The 15000-nt window shown below is 34.6% G+C and overlaps 1 protein-coding gene across 12 annotated transcripts in view; it reads left to right on the plus strand.

Moving 5' to 3' along the window:
* The window catches only part of ptk2aa (protein tyrosine kinase 2aa), a 143770-nt gene that overhangs the window by 61142 nt on the left and 67628 nt on the right, over positions 1–15000 (plus strand). For all 12 annotated transcript variants that reach the window (XM_056479579.1, XM_056479573.1, XM_056479572.1 and 9 more), the window contains one exon: positions 9497–9663. In XM_056479579.1, the coding sequence (XP_056335554.1) occupies positions 9497–9663 (167 nt within the window). The remainder of the gene's footprint in view (positions 1–9496; positions 9664–15000) is intronic.

Consider the following 15000-nt stretch of genomic DNA (forward strand, 5'->3'; position numbering starts at 1 on the left):
GAGATGTGGAAGAAACTAGTGCTACACACAGGAGCAGTTTGAGGATGAAAACCTGACTAATATAAAATAATGTAATCTAATAAAAGACATTTGATGTGCAAAAGTTTGTTTATATAGGACATATGATTTCATTAATATAAATAGTTTATGCTGTATGTTATGAATGCTTGGCAGATAAATAAACAAGGAAATAAATTAAAACCTAAATAAATACAACTAATCAAAATGTATTGATTCTTAATTCTATATTATAATGTTTATAAATGTATGCATTAAATATATATATATTATTTATTTGGGTGTGTATGTTTGTGTATAATTGTTTTTGTTGTTTTTTTTATTTAAATAACACTTTTATAAAACATATTTTAGACGTTTTTATAAATAAAAATTACAAATAAATGTGAATAATAAATAAATTAATTAATTATTAAAAAGGAAATAACTTAAAAGTATAAATAAATACAACTAAATACCAAAAATCAATTATTCTTAATTATATCTGATAAATGTTTATAAATGTATGCATTTTAAAAATAAGCTATTTTATTTATTTTGGTGTGTATGTATGTGTATATTTTGTACGTATGGAAATATTTTTATAAAACATATTTTTCATATTTTTTATAAATAAAACTAACAAATAAATGTGAATAATTAATAAATCATACATTTAAATTTGTAATATATTATTATATACTATAATGTAAATATACAATATATTATAACAAAATATTATATTGTAAATACAATGTAATATTCATAATATATTATTATAATTTTAGGATATATTATTATAATTTTGTAACTTTAGAAAAAGTCTACAGCTGTTGATAAGTTATCAGACAGTGTATTAAAATTAATAATTTAGATTAATTTGAGGGTCTGAGCAGGTCTGAGGTGGTTGTTTTTACTTGTGTTAGTTTAATGTTAGTTTAATGTTATTTTAATGTTAGTTTAATGTTTGTTTGTTTTTTACACCAGATGGGTTTGGTGTCATACAAATGAGGCTTCATGGTTTTCAAATATCAGGCTATCTTCACTGTAATGTGTGGATTATTGTGCTTGTGTAGAAATCTCAGGTTTCAGCAGAAGCCTTGATTTCCCCCATGGGATTGATCTGATGAGAGACTCGGAGGTGAAAGTGTCTCAGTTAGAGATGCTGTATTGATCTGCGTGTGTTTTAAGCGGATTGATGCTCCAACATCCGCAGGAAGGATAAACTCTTCCTCATGATTGGATGGTCTCTGGTGACCTCTCATGTTTGACCTTTGAGGCTTTATATGTGACCCGCTCCGTCTGGACACACACAGTCTCAATATATGATCATTTCAAGCCAAAAGAGCAAGTTTTAGTCTTAATAATTCAGTTTTTCCGAATTTTTTGGGTTGTTTTCTTTAGACTATTGGACAAACAATAACCAAAATACACATTTATTAAACTGCACTGTAAAAAAAGAAAATCTTGCTGCCTTAAAAGTTTTAGTTGAATGAAATTATCTTTTCTAGTAATTTTAACTTGCATCAATCAAACTGACTAAAACTATTAAGTTAGATTTGGTATAACTTAAAAAATGTACCCGATTAACTTATTAAAACAAGTTGAAGCAACATAAAAATATTTGTTGTCTTTTTGTCATAAAATTTTTTACAATTGTGTAAATTTACATCTGTAATAAGGGTGTGAAATATAAAAACAACATATCTCAGTATTTGCGGCATTGATTTTGGACATTAATAGTGGTTATGTGCTGGTATATAGGTATATATATATATATATATATATATATATATATATATATAGGTATATAGATGTGTGTGTGTGTATATATGTATGTATGTATGTATGTATGTATGTATGTATGTATGTATGTATGTATGTATGTATGTATGTGTATATATATATATATATATATATATATATATATATATATATATATATATATATATATATATATATATATATATGTATGTACACATATATATATATATACACACACACACACATATATATATATATATATATATTAAGGGTGTCACGATTTCGATTTTTAATCGAAATCGATCGAAATTCATGCTTAATCTCGATTATCGAATCAAAAAATGGAATCTTCGATGCTGCCCCGCCTCTGTCACGTCAGCAGCAGCTTGACTTGCCAAGCGGAAAAAAAAACTCACGCATGCGCGTCAACCTAACAGCTACAACAGCCACGAGACAGCATGGCAACTGCAGACGCAGGAGACCCATCGAAAGAAATTGAACCCCCTCCTCTTTCACTGAAGTCGCCGGTGTGGAAGTATTTTGGATTTCCAGTGAGTTATGTTGACAACGTTCGTGTTGTCGACAGAAAAAACACAGTTTGCAAGCTCTGCAATGTGCATATACCACATTATTCCACCGGCAGCACGACTAACATGGCCGGGCATCTCCGCAGGCACCACAAAAACATAGATGTATCTGTTAAACTGACAAGTGTAACACAAACTACTCTCCCGTCTTCATTTGGAATAAAACTTCCAAGCAACTCAACACGTGCAAAAGCAATTACAAGCGCGCCAGGAGTATTTATAGCCGCGGACATGCGACCTTATTCAGTGATAGAAAACTCCGGTTTTCAGCATTTAATTAACGTGCTAGAACCGCGCTACGAAATGCCACGTAGAACGCATCTCACAGCTACGGTGATGCCCACCATGTACAATAATGTGAAGCAGAACGTTATTAAAGGTCTTAGCAGTGCACATTTAGTGTACATTCAGTGAACAAAGGTCAGATGTTATTATATTGCATATACGTCTTAAAATGGCATAGCTTGTGCTTTAAAAATTTTTTTTGTTAAAAATCGAGAATCGAATCGTGACTTTAGAATTGAAAATGTAATCGAATCGAGGATTTGGAGAATCGTGACACCCCTAATATATATATATATATATATATATACATATATATATATACACAATTGCGGAGACAGCAGCGTTCTGTCTTTTTGGGAAGGCCAGTAAGGAGCCCATTACAGTAATCCACTCTACTGGTGATAAAAGCATAAACAAGTTTCTCTAATTCTCAATACACACAACAAGTGCCAATAATTATACAAAGATCCTCCTAGTGCTCAGAGACTTAAGTGCTAGAAGAGTGTTTCTGTAGATCGTTTTAAAATAGTTGCATGCCTCAGAATTTTTTATGAGCCAATGAGAACCGAGCGTTCACCAGACCTGTGGTATAACGCAGTAATGAAGTATAGTGAAAGTGTTTGTGTTCTGATCGTATTCGATTGTAGCTCAGACATTGAGTTCTCCTAGATTAATGCAGCTGAAGGGCTTTTCTAATGCTGGGGTCTTACAGGCTCGGGGTCAATCGTGTCTCTTATCATTTTAAGCTTCACCACGGATGTTCAGATTTCCAGCAGCAGGGATTTTATTTCTCCTGAGCTTCATACAGACTGACACAGATTAACATGAGAAATCTTCTGTGTCACGAGGAGAGGTTTTTACGCACACAGCAGTCCAGGAGATGGACAAACCACAATAAATCACTAGAGTATATTGTGCAGACATGCCATTTCTGCTGAAGATATCAAATTTTTTTATATTTATATATTTTCTTTTATTTAAAAGGGGCAAAAATATTTATATATAGTCAAATTTATTCTCTGAATTAAAAAAAATCCCAAATAATGATCATCAGAGAGTGGATTTTTTCACAGTATTTCCTATAATATTATTTCTTCTAAAGAAAGTCTTACTTGTTTTATTTTGGCTAGAATAAAAGCAGTTTTTAATTGTTTTAAAGCCATTTTAAGGTCAATATTATTAACCCCTTAAGCAATAATAGTTTTGGATTGTCTCCAGAATAAACCACTGTTATACAATGACTTGCCTAATTACCTGAACTTTACCCTAATTAACCTAGTTAAGCCTTTAAATGTCACTTTAAGCTGAATACCAGTATCTTGAAGAATATCTAGTCAAATATGTGCTGTCATCATGGCAAAGAGAAAAGAAATGAGTTATTAAAACTATGTTTAGAAATGTGTTGGGGGACTTTTACTGTACATGTATAATTTGTATGAGTGTTTTTTTATTTGTCTGGCACTTTGGATAATGGCTTCTGCTTAATGAATAAATAAATATGCTAATCTAAATGGAATTCATTTGCATTAAGATGTAAATATACCAAGGCAAGATCCGAACTTCTAATTGGCTATTTGCATTCAAATTATTCATGATGCTACTGAAGGTGAGCCCCAAATGAGGTTTTAAAGCACTGCTGATGGTTTAAAGCACTGCTGATGGTTTAAAGCACTGCTGATGGTTTAAAGCACTGCTGATGGTTTAAAGCCCTGCTGATGGTTTAAAGCACTGCTGATGGTTTAAAGCACTGCTGATGGTTTAAAGCACTGCTGATGGTTTAAAGCACTGCTGATGGTTGTGTTTTAGTAAATGGATTGAGAGTAATGTTAGAGAAAACACACTGAAGTTAATTGTATGAATATTAATGAGTTGTACAGACGTTGTAGTTTTTGTGATTTGTTCTTTAGATTGAATGTGAGTGGGTTTAATTAGACTAAGAATGATGATGCAGTAGATTTTTTCCATATATGTTTTTTAAGTCGTTTAAATCTTTAATTATCTGTAAAGTATGTTAATGTGTCATCTAGCTTAAGGAAAGACTTCAGGTGAAAATGATAATAAAAATCAAACAAAAATATTGTGTTACCATACTTCTGTAGTTCATTGATTAATCTGCATGACATGCAAACTTTATTTTGTATTAAAAGATTTTTAAATGTTATGTTAAATATGCAAATGAGGCATTAATTTAGTAAACTATGCATTCATTTATTCTAATTTTAAATGATGTCAGTTTAGAAATGGTTTCGTTTTTTTTTTACATTTTCGAGTGAAAGGATTTTACAGAAGAATATTGGGATTTCTTAATTTTATAAAGCACTCCATTAATGCTTTATGAAATAAAAAGTCTTCTAGAAAGCCCTATCAGAAGCTCTCTTAGTGTGCTTGTTGGTGAAATCAGCTGTTATTTACACACAGCACAGATCTGTCAGACAGACAGTGTTAATCCGGCTCCTCCCGCTGACCTGTGTGCAGTTTATACCTGAATCTGGGCCGCGAGTGAAGCTCTGTGTGTTTTGTCTGCAGTCTCAGCGGCAGCTTTTAGACCTGATAAAACGCATGATGTGCAAAAAGCTCAGTGTTACAGTCGTGAGTGTCAGACAGACCAGCGTCTGGTGCTGACGGAGATGCGAGACACTGTCTGAGGGCATTCATGTTGTGTCTGCCTTTAGTTTTGTAAGGTTGTTTAGTCTTTACAGAGACACCAGGAATTCAGGGGAAAGTTCTGAGATGTAGCAGGCATTTATGTGGAATTTATCTCTTCAAGTTTATGCATTTACATAAATTAGGAAACACTGATTCCATACTTGACTATTATTAAATTTAATTTATATCAATCTAATCTCTAAAATCTATAAAAAATAATTCATTAAAGATATATATATATATATATATATATATATATATATATATATATATATATATATATATATATATATATATATATATATATATATATGCATACTGAATCATATTTGAAATGTAAACTGCTTTTGGAGCCCAATTAATTACAAGTGTAATTAATTTTAATTATTTTTTATCTTAAAATGTCATTTTAATGCTATTAATTTTAAACCTGTCATAGTTTCTTATCTTAAGAATTACTTTGTTTTTATTGTTTTAATTTTAATTTTATTTTGCAGGATTTTATTGTCATTCATTCATTTATTTTCTTTTGGGCTTAGTCCCTTTATTAATCCGGGGTCGCCACAGCGGAATGAACCACCAACTTATCCAGCACATGTTTTATGCAGCGGATGCCCTTCCAGCTGCAACCCATCTCTGGGAAACATCCATACACAATCATACACTATGGACAATTTAGCCTGCCAAACACCGGATTTTATTGTTTGGTTTGGTATTTTTTAATCTATTTCATACTTGATTATTATTATTTTTTTCTTAAATTTGTTTGCTTTTTTACAAATAGAATTTTAGATTTAAAAAAAAAATGTAATCATGAAATATAATTTTATCTATTTTAAATATAAAATATGATCAATTTTAATTAGTAATAATATGTAATAATACGCATCTCTGTTTAATGTTTATCGTCTTTTTTCATATTTATTTTGTGTTGTCACTTGTCACTTTATGTACACTGGAAGCTTCTGTAGCCAAAACAAATTCCTTGTGTGTGTGAAGCAGACTTGGTAATAAAACTGATTCTGATTATGCAATGTTTATAATAATAATAATAATAATAATAATAATAATAATAATATATAATAAAAAAACTAGCTTACGAGTTTCAGCTTTAGTTGACAGTAACAATGCTGATTTCCGGCTGTGTGTTGTTCAGTTACAGTTACATAGCTACTATACAAATACAATATAAACTTACACAAATTAACATGATATTCACTGGGATAATAATGAATTATTATAACAATTATAATCGAATTTGCGATCAGATCCTTATTGTCTTAACTACATTACAGCCGTTTAAATCATTAGTTTTGCAACCGCATTAATACACCTCACAGAATCGGTCTATATTCTGGCCCTGATGGGATTATGTCATCTGTTAAGTGTGTGTGTGCCAGAATCCCTCTGTTGTGGGTCTGCTTCAGTGTGTGTGTGTCCGTGTCTGTAATCCAATCACAGAGGGATAGTGTGTTGCCATGGCAACCACACAGGGGCTTCCTTGATGACCTCATCACTTTCACATCCTGTTTATTAAATCATGAGCTCATCACCACAGCAGCAGTGATGTCATCGGTGTCAATGACCTGCTGGCTACTATTAAAATGAATGTGTACAGTTTCATTTGAAAATGGCCTTCTTTAAAGGTGCTTTATGTAAGCTTTTGACTCTTCTAAAGCATAGAAATACCATAATCTGTTTGCAGATATTTGAGAACCATGCTCGGTGAACATTTTTGTTTATCTGAGAAACAATGCTGTAGTCAGATATTCTGCTTTGAAAATGTGTTTTCCGTGCCGGAACGCTGTCTTTGTTTTGGTCATTTTAACTCACCCAATGTCAGTTTAGCCAATTATATTTTAGCACACCGGGTTGCCAGATGGTGACAAATGATATAAATATTACGAACGTAAACATTAGGTGAGCAGGTTACATTGTAACCCTGTGTCCTAACAACACGTTTCATGATGAGATGCACCAGATTTGCAACAGAAATGTAAATACAGCCATTCAGAAGCACAGAATATGCTCTCACTCACCAAATGGTAAGGTTTATAATCTAATTAATGCATACTAACCCTCTTTACATTATTAAATGTAGATGCTGAATCACGTGTTTAGTTCTACTGTTCAATTTCAAATGGTTTATTTTATTTTCCAGATCTGAGGTGATCTATCTGCTGCTGCTTTCAGTAAATGGCAATAAATGTGATGTAAAATGGCGTTCAGACTCGCATAATTATTATATATCAATTCGAGCTGTTGATTAGGACAAAAACTCCTTTTAATATGGAGAATATTCCTTCTATCGGGTGCTGTTGCTTTTATTTAGAGCACGGTTTAAATCACTCGCTCACGTCCTCAATCTGGCAACCTGCTCTTGTGTTTGTTTTGATCCAGGAGTGCAATACCTAGTTCAACCACTGGGTGTCAAACTTACACACTGCACCTTTTAGTTGTATGGGATGCTTCTCGATATTTTTAGTGTTTAGAATAACTTACTTTGATCACATCATATTCATGTGAAGGAAATGCAACAGAAAGTTACATTATAAAGAGAACTCTTAAAATATTACTAGATTTCAGACCTTGTTATGACGTAACTAAATACATGGAGAAATATTAAAATATGATTCAAAATTTAGCAAGAAAAAAAAATATATTTATATATTTTTACATATATATATATATATACATATACACACATACATATATATATATATGTATGTGTGTATATGTATATATATGTATGTGTGTATATGTATATATATATGTATGTGTGTATATGTATATATATGTATGTGTGTATATGTATATATATATATGTATGTGTGTATATGTATATATATGTATGTTTGTATATGTATATATATATGTATGTGTGTATATGTATATATATGTATGTGTGTATATGTATATATGTATGTGTGTATATGTATATATATATGTATGTGTGTATATGTATATATATGTATGTGTGTATATGTATATATATATGTATGTGTGTATATGTATATATATGTGTGTATATGTATATATATGTGTGTATATGTATATATATGTGTATATATATATATATATATATATATATATATATATATATATATATATATATATATATATATATATATATATATATATATATATATATATATATATATATATATATATATATATATATATTCACTCATTCATTCATTTTCCTTTAGCTTAGTCTCTTTATTCAACAGGGGTCACCACAGTGGAATGAACCGCCAACTTATCCAGCATATGTTTTACACAGCGGATGTCCCTCCAAGTGCAACCCAGTACTGGGAAACACCCATACACACTCATTCTCACACACACATACACTACGGCCAAATTAGTTAATCGATTCACCTATAGCGAATGTGTTTGCACTGTGGGGGAACCCGGAGCACCCGGAGGAAACCCCATGCTAACACGGGGAGAACGGGCAAACTCCACACAGAAATGCCAACTGACCCAGTCAGGGCTCAAACCAGAGACCTTCTTGCTATGAGGCCATAGTGCTAACCACTGAGCCACCGCGCTCCCCTCATTTATTTAAATATTACATTTATAATATATAAGTTATAATATTTGTTATTCTATATATTTTTGCTAAAGGCAGCTCAATGCGGCTACATTTATAAGAACACAAATACTCTATGGACAATAATATTGTGATTATATTTATGGATTAAAAACGTTATTAATAATTTATTCAAATGATTTTTTAGCATCATTTCAGTCACATGATCCTTCAGAAATCATTCTAATATGATTTTGTTTCGGCAATCAAAAACCTTTTTTATTATTATTATTATTATTATTATTATTATTATTATTATTAGTGTTGAAAGCAGTTGTGCTGCTTAATATTTTTCATATTTTATTTTAATGATTTCTTTTATTAAATATGAAGTTCAAAGATTATTTTCAAACATTATAAATGCCTTTACCTTCACTTTTGATTAAAAAAAAATGTCTTTTTGCCTGGCTTGTGCCGTAAGTGCAGCGCTACACTGCAGTTATTACAGTGTCTGACAGTAAATTTAGTCTGATGAATGTGGACTTGCTCTGCAGGATTCAGGTCAGCTCTAATCATCTATTAACAGCCGCTGGGTTTTTACACTTCTATAAATCAGTGATATATGGCGTTATTATGATATTATGGGTTATTTTACGGCGCTGTGTGTGTTTTGTGTCCGCAGGGAATCATTCAGAAGATCGTGGACATTCATAAAGTCCAGCATGTGGTGTGTTTCGGGCTGCGTCTCACTCATGTGCCGTCGGGTGATGTTCACTGGCTGCACCCTGATGAGGGCGTTTCTCACGTGAGGGAGAAGTTTGAGCAGAAGCGCCCGCAGGACGAGTGGAGGTAAAATACACACTCATTTATATTCTCATATAGTAGACCAGCTGTAATGCAGACTCTACTAAAGCAAGACTTCCATCCGAATGTGAAAGTTCACAAAAACAAACATCCTAAATGGGAAATGGGTGAATTTCCACTCAAAATTTACCAAGATTTTAATGGTAAAAACTGAAAATGCTACAGTAAAAATCTGTAACATGGTTAGCAATATATATACAGTGAATATATACTTCTTTATATATATATTTATATATATAGTTAGGCAAAATGACTAGACCCGCCTGTGTTTTTGTTTCTTTTCCTTTCTTAAATACTTCCCAAATGATGATCAAAAGACCAAGGATTTTTTCACAGTATTTCCTATAATATTTTTTCTTCTAGAGAAAGTCTGATTTGTTTTATTTCGGCTAGAATAAAAGTATTTATTTATTTATTTATTTATTTTTATTTTATTTTTTTAATTAGAATATGCAAAAAGGTACACAAATTGGCATGTGCATGTAAAGGAAACTTGGTGGACAGGTCAGAGTACATATATAAGGGACAATAACAGTCAATAAATAAAGCAAGTATCACAGATCTAAATAAAACAGATAGAAAGAAAGCAGCCAGTTGTAAGGAGTGACAACAATGCTTGGAATGTATGATAGTTATAATGACAGTAAAAAGAAAGAAAGGACAACAGTAATAATACTGACAACAACAATAATAATAAATCACAAGTACTACACCAACTACTACTACAGTATATTACTAATATTACAACTACTGCTGCTACAGCCACAACCACAACTACTACTTCTACAATGTCTACTACTACTGATACTACTAAACAATGACGACTACTACTACTGATACTACTACAGCAATCGCTGCTACTACAACATCTGCATCGACAGCATCTACTACTACTGATACTACTACAGCAATCGCTGCTACTACAACATCTGCATCGACAGCATCTACTACTACTGATACTACTACAGCAATCGCTGCTACTACAACATCTGCATCGACAGCATCTACTACTACTGATACTACTACAGCAATCACTGCTACTACAACATCTGCATCGACAACATCTACTACTACTGATACTACTACAGCAATCACTGCTACTACAACATCTGCATCGACAACATCTACTACTACTGATACTACTACAGCAATCACTGCTACTACAACATCTGCATCGACAACATCTACTACTACTGATACTACTACAGCAATCACTGCTACTTCAACATCTGCATCGACAACATCTACTACTTCTGATACCACTACAGCAATCACTGCTACTACAACATCTGCATCGACAGCATCTACTACTTCTGATACCACTACAGCAATCACTGCTACTACAACATCTGCATCGACAGCATCTACTACTACTGATACTACTACAGCAATCACTGCTACTACAACATCTGCATCGACAACATCTACTACTACTGATACTACTACAGCAATCACTGCTACTTCAACATCTGCATCGACAACATCTACTACTTCTGATACCACTACAGCAATCACTGCTACTACAACATCTGCATCGACAGCATCTACTACTTCTGATACCACTACAGCAATCACTGCTACTACAACATCTGCATCGACAGCATCTACTACTACTGATACTACTACAGCAATCACTGCTACTTCAACATCTGCATCGACAACATCTACTACTTCTGATACCACTACAGCAATCGCTGCTACTACAACATCTGCAACGACAGTATCTACTACTACTACTGATACTACTACAGCAATCACTGCTACTACAACATCTGCATCGACAGCATCTACTACTTCTGATACCACTACAGCAATCGCTGCTACTACAACATCTGCATCGACAGCATCTACTACTTCTGATACCACTACAGCAATCGCTGCTACTACAACATCTGCATCGACAACATCTACTACTTCTGATACCACTACAGCAATCGCTGCTACTACAACATCTGCATCGACAACATCTACTACTTCTGATACCACTACAGCAATCGCTGCTACTACAACATCTGCATCGACAGCATCTACTACTTCTGATACCACTACAGCAATCGCTGCTACTACAACATCTGCATCGACAGCATCTACTACTTCTGATACCACTACAGCAATCGCTGCTACTACAACATCTGCATCGACAACATCTACTACTACTGATACTACTACAGCAATCGCTGCTACTACAACATCTGCATCGACAACATCTACTACTACTGATACTACTACAGCAATCGCTGCTACTACAACATCTGCATCGACAACATCTACTACTACTGATACTACTACAGCAATCACTGCTACTACAACATCTGCATCGACAACATCTACTACTACTGATACTACTACAGCAATCACTGCTACTACAACATCTGCATCGACAGCATCTACTACTTCTGATACCACTACAGCAATCACTGCTACTACAACATCTGCATCGACAGCATCTACTACTACTGATACTACTACAGCAATCACTGCTACTTCAACATCTGCATCGACAACATCTACTACTTCTGATACCACTACAGCAATCGCTGCTACTACAACATCTGCAACGACAGTATCTACTACTACTACTGATACTACTACAGCAATCACTGCTACTACAACATCTGCATCGACAGCATCTACTACTTCTGATACCACTACAGCAATCGCTGCTACTACAACATCTGCATCGACAGCATCTACTACTTCTGATACCACTACAGCAATCGCTGCTACTACAACATCTGCATCGACAACATCTACTACTTCTGATACCACTACAGCAATCGCTGCTACTACAACATCTGCATCGACAACATCTACTACTTCTGATACCACTACAGCAATCGCTGCTACTACAACATCTGCATCGACAGCATCTACTACTTCTGATACCACTACAGCAATCGCTGCTACTACAACATCTGCAACGACAGTATCTACTACTACTACTGATACTACTACAGCAATCGCTGCTACTACAACATCTGCATCGACAACATCTACTACTACTGATACTACTACAGCAATCACTGCTACTACAACATCTGCATCGACAGCATCTACTACTTCTGATACCACTACAGCAATCGCTGCTACTACAACATCTGCATCGACAACATCTACTACTACTACTGATACTACTACAGCAATCACTGCTACTACAACATCTGCATCGACAACATCTACTACTTCTGATACCACTACAGCAATCGCTGCTACTACAACATCTGCATCGACAACATCTACTACTTCTGATACCACTACAGCAATCGCTGCTACTACAACATCTGCAACGACAGTATCTACTACTACTACTGATACTACTACAGCAATCACTGCTACTACAACATCTGCATCGACAACATCTACTACTACTGATACTACTACAGCAATCACTGCTACTACAACATCTGCATCGACAGCATCTACTACTTCTGATACCACTACAGCAATCGCTGCTACTACAACATCTGCATCGACAGCATCTACTACTTCTGATACCACTACAGCAATCACTGCTACTACAACATCTGCATCGACAGCATCTACTACTACTGATACTACTACAGCAATCACTGCTACTACAACATCTGCATCGACAACATCTACTACTTCTGATACCACTACAGCAATCGCTGCTACTACAACATCTGCAACGACAGTATCTACTACTACTACTGATACTACTACAGCAATCACTGCTACTACAACATCTGCATCGACAGCATCTACTACTTCTGATACCACTACAGCAATCGCTGCTACTACAACATCTGCATCGACAGCATCTACTACTTCTGATACCACTACAGCAATCGCTGCTACTACAACATCTGCATCGACAGCATCTACTACTTCTGATACCACTACAGCAATCGCTGCTACTACAACATCTGCATCGACAGCATCTACTACTTCTGATACCACTACAGCAATCGCTGCTACTACAACATCTGCATCGACAGCATCTACTACTTCTGATACCACTACAGCAATCGCTGCTACTACAACATCTGCATCGACAGCATCTACTACTTCTGATACTACTACAGCAATCGCTGCTACTACAACATCTGCATCGACAGCATCTACTACTTCTGATACCACTACAGCAATCACTGCTACTACAACATCTGCATCGACAGCATCTACTACTACTAATACATGACAGCAATCACTGCTACTACAACATCTGCATCGACAACATCTACTACTTCTGATACTACTACACCGACATTGACTACTACTACAACACCTTTACTACTTCTGATACCACTATACCAGCGACATCTAATACTACAGGAACTACTACAACTACGAATTCAATAATCCCAACTACTATCAATACTACTACAATGACTACTACTACAACAACTACAGCGACCTAAATAGTGAGAATGGTATAAATACTTATAATAATGATAATGAGGAGATAACGGGAGGACACGTCAGAACAGTAATACTAATAATGATAACAAAAGTAAAAGTAATACTATTAATGATAAATGTGACGAGGTGAGGGGAGGTTTTTATTTCGGCTAGAATAAAAGTATTTTTAAATTTTTTTTTAAACATAGCTATTGGCTGTTTGCTTAAAGGGGAGGAGCTACTTTATGCCCCGCCCTCTCTTCATGTTTCAATTGAGATTAAATCAAACACTGAATAAAAAAAATGCACATTTCATGGCACTTTTAAGCTGGATTTGCTGCTTCAGTTTAGTCTGATGTAGAGGTCTGCATTTCCGCGGCTGTACCGCTGGACTCGACAACATTTCTTGCAGCGCGGGAATAAATTTCTGTATAGAACGTGGTAGTGGTCAGAAACTGTGGTGTAATTTGAATGGGAGTGGGCGGTCCTATATAGTGTTCCTGAGAGATAGAGAGAGAGATCGAATGCGAGAGAGAGCATGCCCACATCCTCCGTTGTGCTGTGTGTGTGTGTGAATGAGAGAGCGAGAGAGAGAGCGCATCCGCCGTGGTGCTGCGTGTCGCTTGTTAAAGGCTGTCTGGACTCTGTAGCATCCAGCTGGGTGTTTTTGGGGAGGCATATTTAATCGCTATACATTTGACAATCTTCCTTGGCCCAATATGTACCTGCTATGCGTATATAAATAATGCTGATATGATATATGAAACACAATCGGTAGTTGGCAAATATATTGAGTGGATATGTTTGTAAATCTGACTTTAAAAGAGTCAGTGCTTCACCAGCCACAAAACCTCACCGCACGTCATGCGGCTCTCATGTCTCATTACAAAAGGGCTAACAAAATGTTTTGACATTGACATTTGGCCTACAATCTTTGCACAACCTACACTTTTATTTGTT

Source organism: Danio aesculapii, chromosome 19 (genome assembly GCF_903798145.1).
Source record: "Danio aesculapii chromosome 19, fDanAes4.1, whole genome shotgun sequence".
NCBI lineage: Eukaryota > Metazoa > Chordata > Actinopteri > Cypriniformes > Danionidae > Danio > Danio aesculapii.